At 45.0% G+C, this 25016-nt stretch overlaps 1 protein-coding gene across 1 annotated transcript; it reads right to left on the reverse strand.

The window, feature by feature from the left end:
• Positions 1 to 1232: 1232 nt before the first annotated feature.
• tle3a (TLE family member 3, transcriptional corepressor a) lies at positions 1233 to 24612 on the reverse strand. The gene is made up of 22 exons (XM_051073342.1): positions 23898 to 24612; positions 23187 to 23357; positions 22514 to 22614; positions 22227 to 22290; positions 20757 to 20801; positions 16377 to 16439; positions 16008 to 16112; positions 14284 to 14313; positions 12212 to 12416; positions 11779 to 11786; positions 10167 to 10289; positions 9982 to 10032; positions 9732 to 9884; positions 9129 to 9261; positions 8840 to 9015; positions 8620 to 8693; positions 8278 to 8527; positions 7529 to 7776; positions 7266 to 7413; positions 6985 to 7135; positions 6677 to 6753; positions 1233 to 6379 (listed from the first exon to the last, which is right to left on the reverse strand). Exons 2-22 carry the CDS (start codon positions 23208 to 23210, stop codon positions 6272 to 6274), a joined length of 2337 nt encoding a protein of 778 aa, XP_050929299.1. The 5' UTR covers positions 23211 to 23357; positions 23898 to 24612; the 3' UTR covers positions 1233 to 6271.
• Between the last annotated feature and the right edge of the window lie 404 nt (positions 24613 to 25016).

The following is a 25016-nucleotide window of genomic DNA, read 5'->3' on the forward strand; positions in this document are numbered from 1 at the left end:
AGACTTAGGCGCTAAGTGAGTTAGCTTGATTTGATTGTTTGCTTGACATGAGTCTGGATATTTTCAGTTCTTCAAAGCTGGATTAAAATGCATCTGGAAGCTGTTGTCACACGAACTGATAACAAAAACTCACCCGCTGTGGGCTTGAAAGGTGGGTGTTAAGATGTTAGGGTTTGTAGTTTCCTTCTTCTCAATGGGGGGAAGCAGCTGTTGTTAGCTTGCAGTCTGGCTCCAGTGACTATCCCAGCGGCGACAACTTTACACGACGTGAAAAAAAAGCATCAAAACGTCCACTGAAATTATTCAACTCTTCCCTGCAGCAAAATCCACTTCTCCACCGCTCGTCTGTATGATCAGTGTGTCGACAACGTGTCGCTGTTTTTTGTTAAAATAAAGTTAAATCAACCACTTCCGCCGTTAAAGCACGCAGGTGCGTGAGAGCTAACGGTTAGCACGACAAGGCTAACTCACAGCTGGAACATTTGTTGTGGCTTATTCACAAGGTTATGTCAGATAAATAACATTTCTGTGTTGTATGCTGAAATCTCAGCTTCCAGCCAGAGTTTGCTATCCGATATATGGCTGCTCGTTTTTAAGATAGCAGTTCATAGCTGGAGCAATACAACAGGAGCAGGTGCGCAACTGCACTGGGATTGAGAAAATGTTCTACATACACACAGACATATTTTGTTTTCTGTTATTAGATAAGAGAGCGTCTTGTTGATTGATTAACTTGAGCCATTAGATTAAATATTTATATTAATGAAGAGTGAGGGCTGCATTTGCAATGGGTCATTATTTACCCACATTATTGTTGTACGTATTGTTATTGCAGTACTGTCTCAAAACATATTTGTTAACTATCTGAGGACATTGGCCATATTAACATTGATGGCATTAACATATTAGAAAGCTTTAATGTGTAGTTTAAAGGATGAGGCTGGTAATCTCTATTTCACTGTCAACAGATCACATGGAAAGCATTAAAACAGAGAACCTCCCCTAGTCACAATAAGTTTAACCCATGTATTCAAAGTCTGATAAAAACATATTCGTCTGTACCTTAGAGCACTATTTATTGTACTCTTCTTTGAATTACATTGGTTAAAAACCATATAGTCCTGCTGTTTGAGTATATTATCAGACCTTTTTGAAAAAAAAAAAAAAAATTAATTTATGACCTGTTTTTGAAGATTTGCATCTTCAGAAAGAACCACTGACAAAGTAGGGACTATAAATATCACAGTGATGCTTTTAATCAACTTAAGGTAAAACATGATTATCCCATCTTGTCCAACAATAACAACAGACAGAAAGGACCACGAATTTAAAGAAGTGAGTAGTCACCTGTGCAGCAAGTAATATTTTGATCCGAAACTGATATAAACTGAGATAAATCCATATTAACAATTTAGGAAATAAAGGCCTATAAACCCTTGATTTTAGGTGTACAGTCACCCCTTCTTAATTTTATTGTGTGTGATCATGCTGTTAATCCACTTTACAAAAACTAAAGGATATGTTAGAAGTAAACAGGCAGAACAAGGGACCAAAGGGAAATCTAGCTCCCACCACTTTTACCTCACTACCACCATTTCCTCTGCAATTAGTCATGTTGCTTATACACCTCCAGCTGTGCTCTAATCAAAGAATGTGTGTGGAAATATAATTAGTATGTTAGCATAATGCACATAATAAAGAAAGTACTTGTAGCTGTCTTGATCTCGACATCAAAGAGCATGTTGGTTCCTTCTCAGGGCATCAGTATCACACAAATCTAATTACTCTGGGTATTGAATTACTTGATTTTAGTGGATATTTGGAACAAATACAAAGGAATGTCCCGACAGTATTCCGGCCTTCCACTGGAAAACAGCCATTACAAAAAGGGCAGACGTAAGAAGATGGTGAAACAACATACTGATAATGTGTAGTTCTCTGCTCCTCAGGACACATCAGGAGGAATTTTGTTTTTCTAGCTTCACTGACCTCCAGCTGCGGTGACACAAACCTGCCCAGTGCGGACAGTCCCTTGACCTCAATATCTAAAATAGCATCCAGTCCATTACTGCGGCTGTGTCCTCTGACTAAGCTCTGAGACTCCACATGGTGAAGTGCGACATCAAGTTCTCATGTAGAAAGTCCTGTGAACATCAGTAGTCTGAACACAGCAGCGGGCAGCAAAAGCAGCAGCAGTGTCGGCGGCGATGGCGGCAGCAGCAGCAATCCAGCCTAATCCAAATGAATCCGGGTCTCCCAGGTTTGTTCATCCTGGTTGGAGGGTGATGACTGCCCTGCTCTGCTGGGGTGCTTATCTGCTGTCAGTGGTCGGTGGCTGTACAGGCCTCGTGTTATCAGGGCTCAGCCTGCTCAGGGATTGAAGGGCCCATGGAAAGTAAACACAGAACCTGTCCTTTGCTTATCTATCCCAGGAGAGTGTGTGTGTACGTGTGCGTGTGTGTCTGTGCAAGGGAGAGAGAGATGCACAGAGACAGAGAAAGAGAGAGAGAGAGAGAAGCTTGTTTCCATGGTAACCTCCTCCTTTAACCCCCCCCACCACCCCTCCCCTCTAGAGGAGAACCCTGGTGGTCTTTGTGTAATGCGATTCCACTAGAATGCACTGTGGATTAGAGCTGCACTGCCTTCGGGCCCTAGGCAGGGCAACAGTGAAGACATTATTACCCAGATCAAATGCTGTAATCACTAGGCACTGGGGGCTTTCACATCCATTGCAGATAAAACCTAGGACTGGCAATACTCAGGTGATTAGGGGATTATTATTCTGCATTTCAGCACGGTGCCAGTCCCTCACTGTTGGAATAAAAAAAAAAAGAAAAAGAAAAACCCTGATTCTCTGTGTGATGGATGGGGGAGGGCGGAAAACAGAATGCCAGCTAAAAGAAGCAGCCAGGATTCTGGTGGACTGTGATCAATGCCTGGCAGCTAAATCTAAAAAAAAAAAAAAAAACATTCACACAGTGGTTTGCATGTACAAACCCACATATTGGCATCACAGACCCCCTTTGATTTTCTGTAGTCTTGGCTCCAACAATTAGAGCAGAAGTAGAGAACTGGACTATGCTCTTATGTTTAGAATAGAGCTGCTGTAAAACACTTAGGCCACTCTAATTTCTTAGTCTGCACTGTAGCCCTCCTCTAAAATAGAGCAGAGCAGCATGGACTTTCGCATGAGAACCTGCTGAAAGCCCTCCATTGAGAGGTAGATCAGTGGAAGGCGAGACAATGACCCCTCAGTGTCCAGCAATAGGCACTCAGAGGTACAACCTTTCATCTGCAGATATTCTACTGTTTGATTAAGTGAGGAAGAAAATTCTACTTGAGCAAGGAGCTTAGGCTACAAATGCACACAGGAAGTACACACTTCAACGATGTGGGAAAAGAAAGACTATAGCCTTTAACAAATGAGCCCGTGAGAGCGGAGCATGGCGGCTGGCTCCATGCTGAAAGCATCCGGCCTTGCTTTTATAATCTAACAACAACATCTCTGAAGAGGCAGCCATATGAAGAGCTCACAGCTTCACGCACAGAGTCCTAGAAGAGCCTTGCTCTGGAGTGGAAGGACTGGGCCATTCACTTCATCCTGCCCCGAAGTACTCAACTACCAAAAGACCACTCAAGAGAACTCAAGAGCAGTGTTTGCGTCATATTCTGAAGTGGTACTGCATAAAATCTCTGCCTTATTGTATCACTCCGAGTTGGCTGTGCAGTTACTGTGCTAATACTATACATGGATACAACTCAATAAGGTGCTAAATGACAGTGACTGCAGTCAGTTACAGTACTCTGTGACTTTGAGAAAGCTGTACTAAGTTGATCCCTCAAATATTAATGCGAGCTCAGTAATGTTCTGAGTTAAAGCCATCGCCAGAGGCCCCCCAGCAGCCACTCTAACAGCACCCAGAATGTCTTTCTCTCATGTCTGCGGGTTCTCCTGAGACAGTTGTCAACTCCTATCTGGATGCATTTACAGCCATTTACTGATGGACTTCCATTTACTGTCAAGGGGAGCCTGTGAGAAAGTCAGTATGTACTGTAGATGAAGGCTACAGCAAGAGAGCCCTGACTAGGAGCACACACTTAGCAAAGAAGACTTTTAAGGACACATCTCTGGTTTTCAGATGAGAAAAGTAGAGCCAAGAAATATTTAGCATGTCAAAACATGCTGTGTATTTTCCTCAGTTACTGGTGCACTCAACAGTTCCTGCTTTAGCCAGGTTACAGCCCCTGTCCCGCCGCTGGCTGCAGCACAACAACAAATATTAATCTGCATCTATAAGTCTAAAACTGCCTTATTTACAGCAATGGTTTGACCTTTTGGGAAATGTGCTTATTTGCCTTCTTGCTAAGAGCTAGATGAGAAGGTCAATACTGCTGTCATATCTGTATTGTAAATATAAAGCTACAGATGGCAGCTAGCTAGGATAGCTTAGCATAAAGACTGGAAACGGAGGGAAACGGCTAGTCTGGCTCTGTCCAAATGGAACAAACTCCCTTCTCTAAAGTACACCATTTAATTTATTATTGTTTAACCTGGGCAAAAACCAAAGTGTACAAACAACACACGGTGGTTTCACAGCAGGTTATTTGCCAGACTATTTCTTGGTCGGGCACTAACTTCCTGGAGTCTTGTCATCAACCTCACAGTGATGACAAGACTCCAGCAGAGCAAAGCAAGAAATTACTGCACCTAGCCAAAAAATAGCAGTAATAATAGTTCACACTTAAGTTAAACAGATTAAATAAACAAGATAAAACAGTGAGTTACTGGTAGGTGGATTTTGTTGCATTTGAACAGTGCCATGGTAGCTGAATCCAGTCTTTATGCTAAGCTAAGGTAACTGGACTCTGGTGTTAGCCTTTGTGGTGTCAATCTCCTCATGTAACTCTTGACAAAAATGCAAAATGTCAAACTCTTAGTTTAAGCTGTGCAACAGTAGCAAGGCTCCAGCGCTATAGAAATCAGTCAAGATGATTTTTTTTTTATATAAAAACAGTTTATTGATTTATCAACAACTGTCAACTGTACAATCCTTAGGGATGATGACACGTGTATGCTACACAGTCTAAAGTGTGTTTATGTAGAGACCTGTCCTATCTATAAGAAGACTGTTGTGGAATACTATGAAATACTGAGGAAAGCAAACAGAGCATACCCAAAATGTCAAATGTGGTAATGGCTTTGCCTGCCACCTTTATGAGTAACCATGTAAGTCTTGCATATCAGTCACAGAGAGTCAAACAAGAGAGGCAATAATTAACTCTTATAGACTGATGACTAAACTTTGCTGAGTGGAAAAATGAAGATTCATACAATAGTCGAGTCAACAGACCGAACTTAAGTCACTGCTGCTTCTCCATAAAACCCATCAGTCCTCCAGTTGATAATTATCCATTTTAATGTTACTGAAAGCAGCCAGTGTTCTGGGACAGGTCGTCATCTCAAAGCTGAATTTCTGCTGAACAGGGCCAAAGGGTAGAAGTAACTGGAAACCATGATTTTCTCCTTCTTCCAGTCTGAAAAAAGGGGCATTTCCAGAATTCTCCACTGCTAAAATCCATTGGACAAACGTCTGTCTTCTGTGTTACAGCAAATAGCGAAGAAAAAAAAAAAGCCGTTGTCAGGGAGGAAAAAATCCAAATTAGATTTCCGAAAAGGTCATTCTGGACAACGAACATGAAAAAAAAGCAGAGGAGGGAAAAAACTGAAATAGAATATCCTCTTACAAAGTCCTAATCTAATTTCCATCCCCAGAGGGGACAGAAAATCACGGAGAGAACAAGAAAGAACCATCACAAGCGTAACTGGACACCAAAATATAAATCTATAAAAGGCCTTTTATTACTCCATTATGTACACTTTTCACAGGACCTCCAAGGAGAAGCTCCAGAGCGAAGCGCCGCTTCTAGTTGTGTCATGGAACCTTATCTCCACATTAAAAAGGACGAATAAAAAAGAAATATCCAACAAACAGAAAAAACAGCAAGACATTATTTTCTTCTTAGTGCCTTGGGGAACTGCACTCGCTGTACAAGTGTTAGCTGTATGAGTGAGGAAGGGCAGAGCCGAAGGACACGGCATCCAGGGCCACGACAGCACCGACGTCCTTTTCAGTCTGGCGCTGCCAAACTTCCTGCCCATCCACCCTGGGGGCTGCAGGCAACATCCATGCTGTCTGTGTGAGGGAAGGTAGATGGAGGAAGAGTCTGTTGTTCCTGAGCATGAACATGCTCCTATCCAAAGCAGCCTGCTCTAGTAGATCACTTCATATACAGTGGCCTTCTTATCACCAGAGCCTGTTACAATGTATTTGTCATCTGTCGAGATGTCGCAGCTCAGGACAGATGAGGATTCCTTTGACTGTTTAGAAAAAAAAGAGGATGAAAAACATTTTAGTTTTGGACAAAGTTAACATGCTCAACTACATTTGAAGTTAAGTGGAGAAGATTAGCTGACTACAGGGCAAGATTAGATTGCAGTGACATCAAGTTCTGGCCTGATGCCCCTCAAAAAGACTTCTTTGTCAGGTCAATAATTCAGGTTCAGTTTTCACTGATAGGAGAGTCCTGTCAGGCAGCGGTTGCTGTGTCCTTCCTCTCAGAGACAACTGTGCTTACTTTTGGACTGGCTGCAGACAGAGTGTATTGATCTGCATACCTGGAATATGCTGGCGCCATAAGGAGTCCTCCAAGCGTTCAACAGATTGTCCTTCCCAGTGCTTACAAACCATTTACCTGCAAGGAAAACAACAGTGCCATCAGACCTCCCTGAACTAAGAAATGGTGGGAAAATGCCTACAAATGAAGAGTTGCCAGGTCTGTAACCTTGAAAACACAATAGACATTCAGACTGTAAAAATGGCTCTGCAGTTTTAGCACTGAATAAAATAGGTCAGGCTGAGGCCCCTCTGTGGTTAAGTACAGTCAGCATTATCTCCCCCTCATTTTATGTGCGTGTGTTCATACCACAGTAGGCGAACTTGAGAGAGAGGACGCAGCTCTCGTGCAGGTGGAGCTGATACTTGTCAGGCTTCGAGTGATGGAGCACCTCCACGTTGCTGCTCTCCATGCCCACAGCGAGCCACTCTCCGGTCGGACAGTAGCCCAAGGAGAAGATCTGGAAAACGGGACAGAGTGGTAATTACTGACAGTTCTGGGGCTAAAAGGAAACCATGCTGCACAGTAAGGTCTGTGGGTGTGGGTGTTATCCATCTCCTCTATGTTGCTGATATTCTTCTGTGCTGTACCTGTGAAGTGAAGTCATGCTGCTGCAGCTGTCGACCCTCCCTCAGATCCCAGGAGCGAACAGTGTTGTCAAGACCGCCTGTCCACAGCTTAGTGCCGTCATGGGATATGTCGATACAGCTAGCACCATCCGTATGACCCTGGAACTGCCTACAACGAAAGTCAGACGGAATACAAACATTTACTGACATCGCCTTTTAAAATGACTCACACACACAGCAGCAGCAATACCGTTGCACAGAGTGAATAAGTGTTTTCTTCCAACCTAACGAGAGTCTGGTTGTGCAGGTCCCAAACGGCAATGTTTCCATCACTGCAGCAGGAGAAGCAGACTTTGGCGTCGGGGCTGATGGCTAAGGCGTAGCACGCCGGGGCTGAGGAGGTGAGCTCAGCCTTGATGCGGGGTGTCTGAGAGGCCAGATCCCAGATGGTCAATGTGCTGGCCTCGCCTCCGACAATCAATGTGCGGCCATCAGGCAGTAGCTTACAGGAGCGGATGTAGTTATCCCTGTTCTGTTGCACAAAGGACAAAGTGAATCAATACATGTTCAGGGCAGCGGAGCCAGAGATAGATTTAGGGAAAAAGTCTTTGGGAAAGAGGATGAAATCCTTCTGTCATAATAAACCAACCCGAGAGTATTCTCAAAACCTGGTCTGAACTGAATGGACAAGTTTTTAGTTTGTTGCATTCACACATTTATTTGGTTAGTTTAACATTTGAAGTGTAATTTTTTGGGGGAAAATGTTCAGTGATGTTTATCATTTTCTTCCCTGGTTGGTGCCAAAACTTTCTTCTATTTAACACAAACACTGAGTAAAAGTATCAGCTGCATTTGTGTTCCAGTCAAACTGTCAGTGGGACCTGTGCCTGTTGCAGTCCTCCTGTATGACAAAGGCTTATCCTATTATCAGTGGACTGACATTATGTATAAACAGTTCACACCCTTTGAAACAGCTGCACAAAAAGAACTAAATGTAAAACAACAGTCAAATGTGAATCAGCGGCCTCCTCACCAGACAGTCCAGTTGGGACACAGGACTTTTGCTGCCGGGTTGGCTAATGTCCCAGATTTTGACGCAGCCTTTGCCACCGGTGTAGACGTGGCGTGTGGGGTTGCTAATTGTAACAGCGCACACCACCTCGCCGTGGCTCAGCGTGTTGATCTGACGCGCGTGGCGAGGAATGCCGGGGCCAATCAAGGCGTCGGGTGGGAAGGGCACCGGCTGCATCTGACCATCTGCGCTGACGTGGAAGGAGTAAGCCCTGCAGAAAAAAAGATGGAGCCGTGTTAAGTGTTTTACATCTATGCTGTTTTTAAAAATGCATGAGTATGACACCTTGAGTGAGACACTTACGGTTTGCCGCCCGAAATGGATGTGAGGCTGGCTGGAAGGCCTGGAGCTCTCATGTGGGTGTGTGGATCAAACCCCTGAAAGACGACAAGAAAGATTTGAATGACAGATCTGTTATTAGCCAATCATCACAGCAAAATCCAGATGGCACTCTAACAATGTGCAGTGTTTCTTGGTCTATCTCCTAAATACAGCTAAATAACAGGGCAGGAAAAGGCGTTACCATAGGGGAGCGTCCATAGGCTGCAGCTGCTGCAGCACTCATCTGAGGGGAGATGTGCAGACCAGCATACACACCAGGACTAGTCAGGCCTCCGTTCATTTCATGATGACCCATCATGGCAAATGGGGTAGGGTAAGAGCCTGCGATGGACAGAGGGGTACGCAAAGCTGGGGCTGCTACAGACAAAGACAGGAGAGGGATATCGGTATGTAACATGGCAGTGCATTGGGAGAGGGATGGAAAAAAAAGATTATCTCAGTTGCTTTAGAGGAAAGAGAATGGTACCAACCGAGAGCCTCCATGCCTGGTGGTTTGCCCAGGATGGGTCTGAGCCCGGGAGTGGAGCTGGTGCCAGGGGTGGGGGCATCGTTGCGGGGGGTGGGTGTGTTGGACTTGAGGCCAGGCGTGGAGGATTTGTCATTCTGCCGGGGGAACGAGAGAGCAAGCACATTCACAATCCCGGAAACCAGGCACTGTGCAGACTGACAATTTGAGAGCAAACTGAACTTAATCCAATCTAATTCTGACAACCCTCGTAGTCCTGCAGAGCCATAAACTGCTATTTATTCTAAAACCTATTATGGCCACAATGGAGATGGGGCCGTTTTTATCCCCTTACTGCTTTGGCTTTAATCTTTTAGTGAGGCAGAGGGGGAAAAAATCCTGGAATAGTTAAATACATTGAGCTATTAACAGAGAAGACCTGACTGATCCTGATGCGGGACAATATTATCCCTGACGTTTAGTCATGCACTTAAAGCACCGACAGCCATTCCTAATCCACTGCAGGAAACGTCCTAGATTTATTTGCACATATCCCTTTGCTCTCTCTGCGATTCTCATTTAAACCCCTTTCTGTCCTAGTTTGTTGGTAACTCTCTCTGCGTCTTACATGACTGAGCTCCTTGGCCTTGGAGGATGGGGTGCTTCCGGAGGACGCCACTGATGCGGGGCTGTTGGGCGTGTCCTTCTTTGGAGGGCGGGGCTTGTCAATGCCATTTTCGGGTGGCGAGTGAGCTGGGCTCGCCCGAGGAGTGGCAGGGTCCTGGAGAAACATAGCAATGGAGTTTCACATTGATGTAACAGCTTCTCCTCCGCTGCATGTCAATATGCCATTTACAATTTCATGCTGCACTGCTCACCTCATTGGACACATCTACCACCAGGTCATCACTTTTCTCTCCGTCACTGTCCTGTAAAGATATTTGGCAAATTAGTCACTTTAATAAATCTTTTTTCAATGAAACCTTTGAAATTCGTCTCTGACAGAGGAGGGTGTAAGGAATCCTTGAGCATATTTCCCAAAACAATTACTTTAATGGCTTACATATCTGCTCATGCTGTCCTTCTCCTCCACTTTGCGTTTCTTGGAGTCCAAACTGTAGTCGGAGGAGTTGCGGTGCTTCTCACTGGCTGTGCGTAAGCTTTCTGATGGGGATATAGAGTTGTTCTGCAAAGAGAAAACCAAACACTTTATTAGCGTTTCGCCTTCCATCGTAAAAGAGAGCAGTGAGTCATTCATCCATTACAAATTCACAGAGAACACGCTGTGCCAATCTAAACACTAAAAATGCCTCATTCACAAAACTATGGATGCTGCAGACTCTTAAAATGCAGCTGTAAGGGCCAGCTCCAAACAGTACCCTGACACCAGCCAAACCCAATCTCACACACAAGCCTGTCCTTGGCCACACAACAGAATGGGCCGTTATCTGAACTGAAAGGAGGAGGGCTTGTTTTCTGAGCTGGGCTCCCTCCTCCTCATAACTGGACAACAAACAGCCTCACAGGGACATGAGCAGTGTGTTGTGGCTGAACAGAGGGCCTTTTCTCCGGAGTCAGTCAGGCTAAGCGTGAGAGAGAGAGAGAGAGTGAGAGAGAGAGGGGAGAGAAACTGTATGTCGTGGGCATTGGGCATTGATTGCCACAGCGCGCTTAGGCACCATGTCAGCTCAGGCTTTGAGCTCTGATAAAGAAAGAGAATCTATATCCTGCCAGTGGGCACGGCAGCGTGGGACTGACTGGTGCTTCTTCATGGAGCCTGCCTGCCCACACAAGCTGGGACAGCTCACTCCAGACGCCAGCAGAATGGGAGGAACTAGGCAGGTGTCCAGTGGCTTTCACAGGAGTTTGCCATTTGCCTGTAAACTGCCAAGTTCTCCTGATTCTCTCTGTCCCTTCCTCTGAGGACCAAAGCAACAACATGGACTAAGTCAGCAGCAGCCCAGAGGAGTGAACAATGGCTGATGGACTAGCAGTCTGGGCAAAGGGCCACTGTCTGCATAATGGCTGACCTTTAAAGAGATGCTTAGCGTGACTCATTAACCAAAGTCACCACTCTGCTATCAGATGACCTGGGACAAGAGCACAGAAACAAAACAGGCCTGCTAATCGCCCCAGGAGTTCCATTTCTTCAGACATGACTGCACCCATTCAGCTGGCCCAGCCTACAGAAACACAATCTCACAGGCCCATCACAAGCCATCAGAGATCGCAGCCATTCAAATAAAATGCTTTAGCAGTTCCAGCCAGACAGGGTGGAGAGAAAGAAAACAAAACAATCCTCCATTTTTGTTCATAAATATTCATTACATGCCAAGGAGGAGAAAGAGTGAGCTGGTAAACAAGGGAGACAGTAGAAGGGATCAAATAAATCCTTTAAGAAGGGGAAGTCCAAGTCTTTCTTTAATTGTGATGAAATTACAAGACTTCTAATCTCTCCAGCATGATACCAGTCATTTCCCTTCTGGATTAAACACACAGGACTTATATTCCAAACTTCATTTCTTATTAATAATTTTACTGAAAGCAGATTACAAAGGGGCATGAAATTCACGGTAGCATGCATTTAGCAGGAATTTATGCTTGGCATTTGCAGTGGAGACAAAAATGCGATAACCATGAAACCAACAAGAATAGTTGCGGGTTTGGACACTCACCGTGTTCTCTGTACCGTAGACATAACAATGGTGGCCGAGGTGATGATGAAACCAAGTGGAGCAAAGAGAAAAACAAGTCAGTTAGCATATCATAACAAATGCTTCTGGCTGAACGTGTGAGAATCAACTGCAGGGCACAAGGCCCCTCTTATCACCATGTGTTGGGGCTGCTGAATAGCTTATACAGTCATGGGCTGGGAATGTACCAGCTCATTACCCAGACAGAATGTGAACAGACAGGATGTGCTCCTCACCTAAGGGCCCTAGGATTCTGCTCTAGAGAGTAAGAAGCACTCCGTACTAAATTGGTTTTTTCCTGTTAAACATTTATGTGATAATGTTAAAATTAATACACATTTCAGTTCTTCTAAACAAACTGGTTAAGCAGCGAATGCCTAATTGGGCAGCCATATGCCCGAGTGTAACTCCTCACCTCTGTGTTCGAGATCGTGATGGTTTTTCTCATCTTTCACCGGGAGGTGGGCTTGGCTGCCCAGGGCGCCGAGCGCCAGCAGGCCCGATCCAGAGCCCGTCACGGGGGGGATGCCGGGCGGCTGCAGGCCTGAGGGGTGAGGTGGCAGCTGGACGGGAGGCCCGTGAGCAGCGTGGGAGAGGTGCTGTGCCTGGAGCTGCTGCTGCTGTAAGTAGACAGGGAGATAGACAGACAAACACCAAGTGGGTCGGAGGGAAAAGGCAAGGAGAAACCACACACGCTAAACACGAGGCTGATCAGTTAAACCCCGGATGATATTAGCACGTTCACACATCTATTACTGTCAGGATCAGACAGTGATCCCCCTCAGTGCTATTTCCATACCAGGCCAGGGGGGAATAAGCCCTAGATCTGTGCTGAGGAGAGTAGAAGTCATGACTCATGATCAACTGCTCAACACGCCGAACGCATAAGATGCAAGGCTCGAGACACTTGTTAGTAGTACATGATGAGTTTGAAAACAAAATGGTCGAATTATTCTTTGTCCCACATTAATGACAAAGAGCAAAGCAAAGTCGGATTCAACCACTGCTTAACACAGAGGAAACATTTCTCCTCAGGTAAACTGGAGCATTTCATACCGCAGCACCACAGCGCTCCTGCCATCAGTGAGTTGAGCAATCCTCTTAAGGAACATGAAGCTGTGTAGGAATCTGTCAGCCTGTGGGCTAAACAACTACCTGCTTTTTAAACGCTTCAAAAACACAACCAGCATCTATTTACTCCTCTCATATTCACGTTCCTGGATTAACAGTACATGAATCATTTGCACACCCAAACTTTAAGAGACTGAGGGAACACTAAGTGCTGGAAGCTGGCACTCCTTCCCTCTCGCTCTGAGCATTCAAGTGTGTGTTTGTGTGTGTGTGCGTCTGGAAGGCTGCTCCGGGAGCCAGAACCAGGGGTCCCATGCTGGCACTCAGTCAACCCTCCAATATTCACCATCAATATTTGAAAGGCACAGGGAAATGGATGGGAGTTAAAAGGCACTCAGCATGGAAGTAAGCAGTTTAAAGCAAGGTTAAATAATACTTAGCTGAGACACCAATAAAAACATCAGCAATTTATTACCCGTCTACAAGCCAGCTGAATAATTCAGCTGCTGTTACAGCATGCACCTCCTCTCTTTTACAAGACGGACTTCAATCAGTAACCATTTATGGCCATTTCAGGAATATTAGGCACTTTGTAATGACTCGGTAGTGGTACAACACATAGAACAATGTGGTGGATGTGCCTAGCACATAGTTAAAAATACATTAACTCAGTAGGAATTAGCTTTAAATTCACTTTTATTAAACAGAAATATTCAATCTTACAAAGGGCACATACTACTCAAATATGTCCTCAAAAATCATATCTGGAGGGTTCTTTTAATTGCTTCTTACTTTCTGCATTATCTGCCCTGAGGTTGGAAAAGACTAGATTGGAAAAGAGTGAGGTTTTTAACTTGCAACCTTGTCCTTTGCTCCATGGGACAGATGTCAATCCAATTACAAAATATACCCAGGGCAGAAGGAGTAAAAGAGAGAGTGGAGAGTGCGAGAGAAAGCGAGTGTGTTATAATATTGTGTCCATGAGGGAAATTAAGGAGCCAGTTCATTGGCAGGGGAGAGCCATCCTTGCTCATTGTGTTTAATGAGGCACTGATGGGTAATATGCATGGTTGATCAGCAAGAGCCCTCATTAGAGGGCCATAAATGAAGACAATAATAAATAAAGAAAGGAGTCTGGCCTATTTCCTCTAATTTAATATTCCAAGATAAAGACCTACTCTTTGCCCCTTTTTTCTCAGTGTAGCTACAGAAAAAACACACACGCAGGCAAAATTGAGCAAATGTATTATAGTAGTCTCTAGTGTACTAACTAAACTAACTCTAGTGAAATGTGTAGCACTTGGGCAGGAGAAGTGCCATGCAACATGCACAAACCCCTCAAAGCCCAGATGTGTGCACAAACCAAGTCCATTAACAACAGCATGGCACATACAGACATTTGTGGATGCCACTGACCATGAGAGCAGGGTAGGCAGCCTGCTGCTGCTGCAAAGGAGGACAAAAAACGGTCAGGGCTAAAGCTGCTCTAGATGACCCTCTCCCCATTATTACATACCGAAACTGATGGAGTTATAAACAAAAATATTTTTTACTCATTGTTTAACACCCTTTTAAAGCAAAGCCATAGTGTGGGTTTATCCAGGTGGCCACTTTCTGGGAGTAAGGTAGGCCTATCTGAATAGTTGTGTGTGTTTGCTAATCAAACAGGAAGCGCCACCAGTCAGGTTCATCTCAACGCAAGCAGCTGCCCTAGTTGCATCCTATTAATGGCCCTCAGCCCCATCAATAAGACATGCAGCTGGCTCCTGGATGCTGCCTGTCTGCTTGGCACGCTCTTTCACCCCACCTTGCTTTACAATATGCATGAGGATTTTGGCATGGCTACAGAGCTTCTTCTCAATGAATAACTAATGGAAGGGTATTCGTAAAACATACAGTAGCTACATTTCCACCTCCTCTGACATGAGCGAACAGAGTGGCTTGGGTGTTTCATAAAATGGGCCGGATGCCAAATAGGACCATTTACTAAAATCATGAATGGGCTCGTCCAGTACTTTATAAAATATCGTTTTTTAATACTACCGACTGTAAATTATGGGCACGGTGAATGGATCAAAGCTACAAATTCAAAAGAACAGCAATATTCCCGTATCATATTGTTCAAAATGTGAAAACACACATACCCAGGAAGGGGGCCACAAATCAAATTTGCTTTTCTTAGGGAACAACTGCTGCTTGCAGCTGCTCTGCTTTGGTGAAAGTGTAATAAAGCATCTGTTTCAGTCCAGCAGATAAAAAACAAACGGCTCTCCATCACCTCAAGACACCTACTCAGACAAATTCTAAGGAGCAATTATCCTGGAACAAAAGGTCACCAAGGGGGCATTAATTGAATTCCAATATGTGCCTCCAGTCATCAAGTCAGCCTTTTGGGCCGGCCTCTTATGCATGCTAAAGACTCAAGACAAGATTCAACTGTAGTAATAAGATCACAGATAGCTTGAGCTTTGTATTGAGAGTGAAACCAATCACTTCTCTTTTGGAAGGGCAGGGCGAGTACAGCTGATCAATGAGGAGCAGATGTTGTTTTGCAGCGGTGATGAACACCATGCATTACAGCTGGGTGCTGCGGCGCGCAGAGAGAACTGTGCAGCCGAGCCGTGATGGCTGACTGCTGTCTGTACTGTCTCAGCGAGCTTGCAGCGCTGGCTGTGTTCTGCTCACCCTTAGCCTTCTAATTCCCACAGCTATCCAGGTCAGCAGTGAGGGATGAGGTTCCTCGTTAAAACCTTAGCCAATTAAAGCAATACGGGCTGCGGAGGGGATCTCAAGAGCTCTCAGGCTCACATTTATAAACACACAACAAGGCAGTGAAGACACCACCGAGACCAAAGCTGGAGCAACAGACCAGCTCTTGAGAGCTACACTTGCTGTCCATATTAAGATTTATTTGTGAAGAATATAGCGTTAAACTGGGAAAAATATATTAACACATTTGATTCAAGAAGAGGCAAATCTGCACTATAACTTTAGCGGGTGATGTGTTACATTAAATCAACAGTTCAGACTACTTGGTGCATGTGGACGTGGAAAAGTACCATTTACAGCTAGTGATCATCTTATGTGCAGGTTTGCCCCTAGCCAAGGTCAAATAAAGGAGTAAAAGGGGGTATACACACGGTGAGAGGCAGATTGGGAAGTCCACGTACCCCGATGATGGCATTCAGCTCGGTCATAGTCACCTGCTTAGCCCGCTCCACTGCCTGAGCAACCTGCTGTTGGTGCTGTGGAAGACATTTACAAAAAGATGATTGGCACAAGCTGACATGTATCACACACCCACACTCACTTATCTGTGAATTTCACACTTAATTTTCATAGTGCTGCCGCAGTTTTAAAATGCGAGGGCAAATGCCAAAACACAATTACTCCGAATTGCTTAACCTGAAAATTATTTGAAGTAGTATCTTTAGAATACAGGCAACAATGAGTAACTTTATTTCAGCACTAAACTGTGACACTGTTTGGGAGCCACATTCAAAACTCACCTCTTGTGACAGGAAAGGCATAATTTGAGCTAAAATTGCGTTGAGCCGTTTGGCAATCTCCGTCTGCAAAACAAAAGAGGAGCAAAATGAGACGGTAAAGTATGAAACAGTCAGTGACTTCATATAACCCCGCCTTTAATGTTTACACCGATTAAGTCAATTACTGCAGCAATCAGAACTGCTTGACTCAACATCCTCTAAACAGCGTGATATTGACATTTGAAATATTTAAAACATTAGGAGAGCCCAGGGGGATGGAGCACAGCTGTGCTGAGAGTGCACTCCATGCTAAACGGATATGAGCAGGCAGAGTGCTGCTGTGTTGAGAGGATCCTCTCTCACTCTGCCCTCCTTCCCCTCATCTGCAACTGCGCTGTCCTGCAGTTAACCTCTGAGTTAAACCACACAACCACACCCCAGGAAGTGAGGCCCACAAACCAGACTGCAATGTTTACTTACATGTGACAGTGCAGGCAATTTACGTTAGGGGTTATAACTGCAGATTGAGCAAAGATTACAAACCATAATGACCTCGAGCGTAACACACCTCAAATCTATGATCAATACCATTAGAAGACAACTACCGCCCTGTAAATGTTAAGAGTGCAGTGCTAGAGCTCTGCCATTCCGAGACTGAAGGACCATGCCATTTCTCACTGCAATCAGCTGCCCAGGCCCACCACCCTCCCAACCTCCCATCCATCCACAGAGCCCTGCCTCCATTCTTCTGCTTGTCTACCAACTGCCATGGCAACGGCTGCAGCCCTATCTTGCTGGGATCATTATGCAAATGGAACCTCTGCTTGACCGTAACAGGCTTTAAAATCATATTACGTGCTTGGAGGCAGGTCATTAAATTGAATTTTCAGCCTGTCGATCACATGAACGCAGCAAATGAATGGTGGATAAAAAGAGCAATGGGAGGAGGTGAGCAGAGGTGGTGGTGGAGGGGTGTGTGTGTGTGATCCACCTCCTCCCCCCCTGTAAAAACAGTGCACAGCCAGCTTGCTCTGCCTCCTTCTTCTTCCAGGGATGGGAGATGAGGCTCTCAGGTTCAAGCGCAGCACTGGGAGCAGAAAAATAACAGTGCCAAAGCTACATCATCTATGGAATTTATGAGCTGCAGTTCAACCCAGGGCCACTGCGGAACACAAACACATCACAGGGATTTTCTCCGATTTTTCATTTGGAGCAGCACACACAATGTACTTTGCAGACTGCCAGCTTATTTATTACACATGGCAGAAATGCCAGGCAGTTTTGGCAGCCAGACATATTACCTCTGAGCAGAGCCAGAGAGATTGGAGAGTAATGTCCAACAGAACGAGACCTGCTGACCCAAGCTGCAACATGGATAGCCACTTAGCGGCGAGCCAGCAGGACAAACAACAAGCTAAAGATGAAATATCAGATGTAACAAAGTAAAGCCTGGGATCAGAGGCAATAATGTGAAACAAATATGTGGTAGCATGTGTTACATAAAGTACAATAGTCCATAAGATAACACTGATTAGAACTTGATTATTGTCTGCAGACAAGAAAGACACTGAACCCCAGTCTCCTCTGACACAATAAATCTGACCTACAACCAATGAAGCAATGAAAGGGTTAGATAAAAGGTTTTATGGGCATTAGCATTAATGCAATGTAGTAAGTGCTCTAGCAAGAGCTCAAGAAGGCCCTCAGAAATAGTTGAAAAGCTACAGAGCTTGTATAATCCATGTTTGTTGAGATAAGCCATGTCAATAGCAGTCGAACATTTGACAGGATTTGTGAAAAGGCCTTGAGCGCAGTCCATTCCTCTGTAGCTTAGTGTCATGGTGACAGCTGGCTGGGAGAGGTCAGGAGGTGGCTGATCCACTGTGCCCTAAACAACTGGCAGCCTCTACAGTCTCACAACACAACATGTAAATACATGGAAAAGGCATCAACTCAGCTCGCCACTGCTGTCAAAATAGATACAGTGCAGTGCTGGGAGGATTTTTTTTTGTTCTGCTGGCAGATAAAAATGGGGCTGTTGCCACTTTAAGTAGATGACAGCTTGGCCCTTGAGAGGCCAGCTTTGCGCTGCTGCTACACAATTACAGGTACTCGGACCTGTGTAGCACCACTTTAAGAGCACTCTCAGGCTGGCTTGTCAATGGCGTGCAGAAAGGTATTCGGCTATTGCTATCAGCGGTGGTAAAATGGAGTCGAGACACTGATGAGTATTAAATACAGAGGGAAAACAACTGGTGGCTCTGGTCACATGATCCATCTATAAACAATACTTGACTAGTCAGATGTAGAGGGCCTCCAATTTGTCCAAGATGACAGCATCGCCCGTTTCCTGATTTTTCTAGTGGGAAGAAAATTAGACCAGTACTTCACCAGCAGCTCCTCTATGCCAGAAAGTGACGCATGTTTCCACTAAACTGAGATGTTGCAAAAAGCCTCAGAGCTGTTGTTAATGTGAAGCAATTCCAGAATAAATTTCTATTTGGCATTTGAAGTTATCGATATTGATCCGAGTCAGGCCGAAAGCATGCCTAAATGGATGCATGAGTCATTAGTATGATTAACCTTGTCAGCCGCTGCAGTCAGTCAGGTGATCAGTCTGGGCCAAAAGATGACTTAGATCTTAAAATAATAGACTTATTATAACAAAAACAGCACAAAACCATAACCCTCTCCATTATGCCACATCTTAAAATATCATAACTTTATGTTCATATAAGTGGACCTGACACCCAACAGTTCACACCCTGTAATTATTAAACTCTACTCCAGTCCCACATGACAGACTGGGGATATGGGAGCGTTGATGGCTTGGAGAGCCACAGTTTCTCCAACCACTTTTCACCGCACGCGTCTTTTGTAGAACACTGCTGACAGTCCGCTGGCTGACCAAGTCTGCTCTGACCCTGGGTATGGCAGATAGTTTGCTACTTAGCAAATGCTTCCCACAGCCACAAGTCTCATGTCTGTGTTACGACTACAGGTAACAGCCAGATCTGACTGAGACTCACCAACACCCAGGCCCATAAAACCCTGTGCAACTCTTGGAAACAAGCACCAGATGATGGTAATTACCGGCTGACATCACGCAGCAGAAATTAGCCGTTTGCATCTACATGCTGTCACGCCTGATAGAGAGGGATCAGATAACACTGCCACATCAGTCCATCTGAGCTGTGGCGGTGTGTACATTCTGAAATCTGAATTATGTCCCTGCACAGTAATGAAAAAGGCACAGTTAGAGGAATGGATTTCCGCACTATGGAATAAATCTCCTGGCAGGAAAATAATATGCCTATGTGCATCCAATAATCCATCCCAACCCTGCCTGTTAACCACTCCCCATCTTCTCCTCCTCCTCCCGCCTGAGCCATAAGCTGGGGGAGCTGCATGGACGGGCCCACACTGTTTGCTCACAAACACTCCGTTCAGCAGGTTAGGGCCCCACTGATGAATTATTCAAGTGCTTCCATCAGCTCTGTTGAGGTTCCTGATAAAAGTCAGGCGCTAAAATGGATCAGTCGATTAACCTGTTTACACAGAGCTGGGCTGTTGCCCCTCCCCCCCAGCTCTATTCTCCAACTTGTCTCCAGCTCCCATCCCCCCTCCTCTGTTCCTCTGGTTGGCGATAAGTGCCTGACAGAAGCTATCAGAGCAGCCCGAGCCCTGACAGACATGTGGCAGTGTGACACACGGCCCAGACACTGATGGATCACCCTATCACACCAATCCGCCATGCCTCCAGTGCTGTCATTAACCAAGCTGGGCTGTGGCACACGCAAGCGAGAGAGAGAGAGAGAGAGAGAGAGAGAGAGAGAGAGAGAGAGAGAGAGAGAGAGAGAGAGAGAGAGGACAGCCTCCCTGGTTTAAGAGCAGCATGCATGGGAATCTCAGGATTACTCATTCATACAGTCTTTATCTGCTCAAGCATCAGTGTGATTGATCTGTGGAGCAATACCAGATAGGATCTTTTGATGGAGATAAGGGCACAATAAGTGACAAAAGGACTTTTGCCCCCCTCTTGTGATTACTATTCATCTTTTAAAAAAATACTGACCCATCAGCAATCCTCTCCTTTTAATCATTAAGTCACAGGCCGAGGCTGTCAAAGTCTACCTTTAATCTTATCAAAGGGCTGAGACAAATCCTGTCTTTAACACCACTCGCAAATTTCAAAAAAAGGCTCCCAGCAGTTCTACAGGTGGTGATACAACTTTGCATTTGTACTGCCTTGTTTGTTTGCAGTAGATCCATCTGTTTACAGCCTATTACCGACACTCAGCTCAGTTCACAGCCTATAAGCGGCTCCTCCTGGGTCTGACATCCCCTGACACTGCGGAAAACCACTGAGCTGAAAAATATGAGGAGCATGATGGTACCTACCTGTTTGTGCATCTCTATGTTCAGCCCGTAGGACATCTCGTAATACTGGAATGAAAGCAAAGATTTAACTGTGATTAATGAAGTCAATAAAGTCACATTTACAATCAAGTTGTGCTCATTTATATTATGTGTAAAAAATATATTCTTATATATACGTATTTTCTGTATTTAATTTCTTAAAACACAATCATGACTTCAAAATAAAATACATACTGTAAATAGCCACAAATCAATACTGAAATTGATCACTACACTGATTACATCATCACATGGTTTTGAACATTATGATTGAACCTAAATACAATCCAGCTCCTGTGGGCAAATGTGATAAACTACAATCAAGCCAAAAAGGAGTTCTCTGTGCTGCTGACAGCAATTATCCAATAAATCGATACTTCGTTGTTTATAGTGTGGGCACAGAGGAGAAAGGGTTAGATTTATTGATCACCATCTTAAGCCCTCAGATCTCTAGGATGTCTGTTTACTTAGCGTAACGCGATTGCTCAACACTCTTGATATTTCAAGCCAGGTCAGTCTGTCTGGCTGAAATGTAATCCGTGGAGCCCACAAGTGGCAGCCAGAGCAGAAATGGCTTTCCAGTCAGCGTCTATTTGATGAGGCCAATGCATTATTCAGTCCATTAGCTTCTTCGAAAATTACTCTCAAACAAGAGAGCCATTCTGTCTGAGATCAGAGCCCCACAGCCGTAGCGTAACCTGACACTCAGTGCTGGCTGTGGGATACTTCTCTACATGTTTACCTAACCTCCTCCCTGTCAGGCTGACATGTTGTTTTCCTGTGAAAAGAATGTTTAACTTAAGCCTGCATGTATTGGTTTAAGTCATCCCCGGTGTGTTTACCTGGGACAACAGAGCACACTGCCACAGAAGAACCTCCTGATTGCGTCACGTCTGAGCTAAATTCCTGCATCATAGGCACACCTATGTTTTTCTAAAAAGGTTGCCAAATTAAAAGCTAATAATTGAGGTTTACGCAGAAACTGAGGTTGGCTTATTGCAAAATAAACTGCTGCGTGGTCCACGTCCTCCATTTTGTTTGCCATGGTGCATTTTTCCCACACACTGCTCTGGCCCTCCACCATCAGCTCACACCTAATTTATGGCCATGCATATGTCTGAGCGTGGAGTCTCCTAGGAGAATAATCAGATCAGCACACACAGAGGGCAACGCTGCAGTCGACCCTTGGAGATCAGGGGCGCGCTATAATGGAGCCTCAGCCCACTGCCGCCTGCCTGTCAGGAAGAGCTCCCCACCACCACCCCGCCCCCGTAACAACCAGCTACATCAAACCCCCCCCTGGGGGCTTTCACAGGCCTGTACCTGACACTCAACCCGCCTTAACCACCACACAGGTGATCACAATAGCCTGTCTCACTCCACCCCAAGTAGATCTTCAACAAGCCTTGCAATTTGGAACCATAATTGCTCCCTATTGTAACATAATCTTACCATGACATAGTGGCGCTGCATCTCTGTCTTCTCATTGGCCAGTTTGTCATACTCCACCTTAAGACTAAAATAGAAGACAAGGTGTCAATTTCAAGCGTCTCTATCACTTCAATAACATGCTCACACTTTACCACTTGACAGCAGAGTATGGAAGGAAAAAAAACCACTGCTGTCTTTTTTCATTCCGGCAGAAGTCAACAACCAAATATTAGCCTTAACCTTTACTGTTCAACAGAGAGTAAATGTTGACTCTATCATACTTCAGTAATATTCTTTGTAATCTTTACCTGTGATATTGGGCTTGCAGGAACTGAAATTCATCTTTAATCCTGTCACAAGACTCCGCTACGGTGAATTTGAAGCCAGGCTGACCGGGCTGATGTGGAGGCTGAAAGAAGGTTGTCATAAAAAAAAATAAATAAATGGGGAAAAAAAATCACATCGGTTCAGTAACAGGAGAAAGGATTTATTCATCATTTTCAGCTGAGGGGAGCTGAATAGTTCTCACATTAGAGTACTTTCAAGATCATCTCTCCTCTGCAGTAAGTAAGACATTATACCACACTGAGCAGGTGGGTCTGCTTCACACCTTCCTGAAGCTAATAACATAACATAAATAGGCTTTTCACGCTGAAAATCAAATCCAGTTTGAAAAAAATGAATTAAGACCACCACCTGTACTCACATTCATCAGAGTCATATGTTAGTGCATGGCTGAGTAAATACCTCCAGGCATGCAAAACCATCTGCATCCATTTACCACTAAGTGCATATTCTGATGTAACATAAATGCATTGTAATATAATCATATAGAAATTTGATGAGCTGCATTAAGGGAAGGAAAAACGCTTCGCGGGGCAGATTTCAGGGGGAATCAGCACAGTCAGGAGCCATGTCAACATCAGTGTTGTCAGATTAGTATGTAAGCTATAGTAAGTGTATAGAGGAAGCGCTTCTTACCGGATGTCGGCCTTGTGGATACATCTTGAAATGTATCCTTTGTTTATCTCTCCAGTGTGCAGTTCCTTTGGCGAAATGGTTCAAATTTGCTCACGGCCACACCAGTCTCAGCAGACAGGGGTGGTGGTAGGGGGGGAGGGGGGAGGGAGGTGAGGGGAGGTCGTGAAAATCCTGTGTTGGAAAAATGACGCGGTTTTAATCTATAGAGCAACACAATACACTTCACGTTGTTCGCTCATAAGTACACCAAACTAGTCCCAGTTATTGCAGGCAGTTTACAGCTATTATTCTTCATAATAATCATTTAAAAAGCAGCACTATTAGTCCTGCGCTTCTGTCTTCTTGGTGACCTTATTCGGTCAGCGGTCAGCGGTGGACTCGATACACAAAAATATCTCATTTATAATTTAAACTGATGCAAACATAACACGGACCCAAAACAGGAGCTACTTTTATTCGCCGCTGTATTTAAATGCGCAAATAAAATCCGCTTCTTCGTGACTCTAATCTTGACTGATGTTCGTCAAATGACCAAAGAAAAAAAAACGCCGCTCTAGGACGTCTACAGGCAGGCCAGAGACCGACAGCAGCTGGCTTCCACCTACTGTTTGACTCCGCGGAAAGCGATGGAAGCGGCGCGCTGTTGAGCGTACGCCCCAACACACACACAAAACTGAAAAAGAGAAATCAACAGCCCTGGTAAATACATACCCGTGCGTGCGTGCTAACCGTCCGTCCGACTTTTTTTTAGTTCCTGAAGAAAAAACAGAGCAGGCTGTAATTCATGCGTTTAATCCCTCCTAATGTAAGCGTGGTGGACGCAGATCTCGACAAGCATCCTCTCTCGCGCTCTCTCTCTCCCCCTCTCTCTCTTCGGAGCGCACCCAGACAGACTGGGGGAGCAGTTGGGAGAAAATGTGGTGCGGTCGGGCTCGATTAAACTACTTTATTCTCAGCCGCGAACCTCCGAGGAATGTGCGCCTTTTGTGGCTGGTTAATCCCAAAAAGAAATATGGAAAAAAAATACACATAAATATGCGTCCAAAATCTGTCTTCCGACTCGAGTAGGTTGGAGATTCTTTAAAAGCGTAACATGGTACTCTCCACAATCTCGCATTTCCCCCAGTTGTCCAGCTTACCCCGGTTGCCACACACAGGCAGCAGGGCTGAACTGCCGTGAAAGCGCCTATCTGTCCAATCGGATTACTCGGAAGGAATACGGTCACATCTGCCTATCGGAGAGCGACGGCCCCCACGTGGGGTGCAACGATACATGACATCATCCCACGGATCCACAAGGCATCATCCGTCCGTCCCACCGTGTACAACAACAACAGCAGGCATTGATGTGCCGACGGTGATATCCAAATTTGACAGAGACAGCACAAATTCCACATCCGCGCTTCATTAGGGTTGTTTCTTTTTCTTTTTCTTTTTTTTTTGCCTTCCAAATAAAGTTGATGAATTTTTTTGGATGAGACCACCACCAGCGGGACGGGTGTGTGTGTGTGTGTGTGTGAGAGAGAGAGAGAGAGGGGGGGGGCAGGCAGGGAGGGAGGTGTGCGGTGCAACAAGCATACTTGAATTTTTATCCCCATACAAGGAAGCAGAGGTGAGGTGGGGGCTTGTTTGTATAACATGGTTATAAAATGTGAAGCGATGTTAGTGTGAAATGTCTAAAGTAACCACCACAACTAGAAATGTTCAGGTTTAACTCCCCCTTCCACGCGCGCACGTACACCGTGAAGGACACAATAATGACCAATCGATCGACGATACCCACCAAACTGAAGCAACGGGCGCGACTCGACAAACATTTTCTCGTGATTC

Source organism: Lates calcarifer, linkage group LG10, assembly GCF_001640805.2.
Source record: "Lates calcarifer isolate ASB-BC8 linkage group LG10, TLL_Latcal_v3, whole genome shotgun sequence".
Classification (NCBI taxonomy): Eukaryota; Metazoa; Chordata; class Actinopteri; family Centropomidae; genus Lates; species Lates calcarifer.

Bases quoted from the DNA above. Each gene is read 5' to 3' on its own strand.
- tle3a (XM_051073342.1), bottom strand. From the start codon at position 23,210: ATGTATCCACAAGGCCGACATCCG. The intron at 22,615-23,186 runs GTAAGAAGCGCT...ACCTTCTTTCAG, and splicing joins ATCCACAAGGCCGACATCCG to CCTCCACATCAGCCCGGTCA. The intron at 7,777-8,277 runs GTGAGGAGGCCG...TTTGTGCAACAG, and splicing joins TGTCCCAACTGGACTGTCTG to AACAGGGATAACTACATCCG.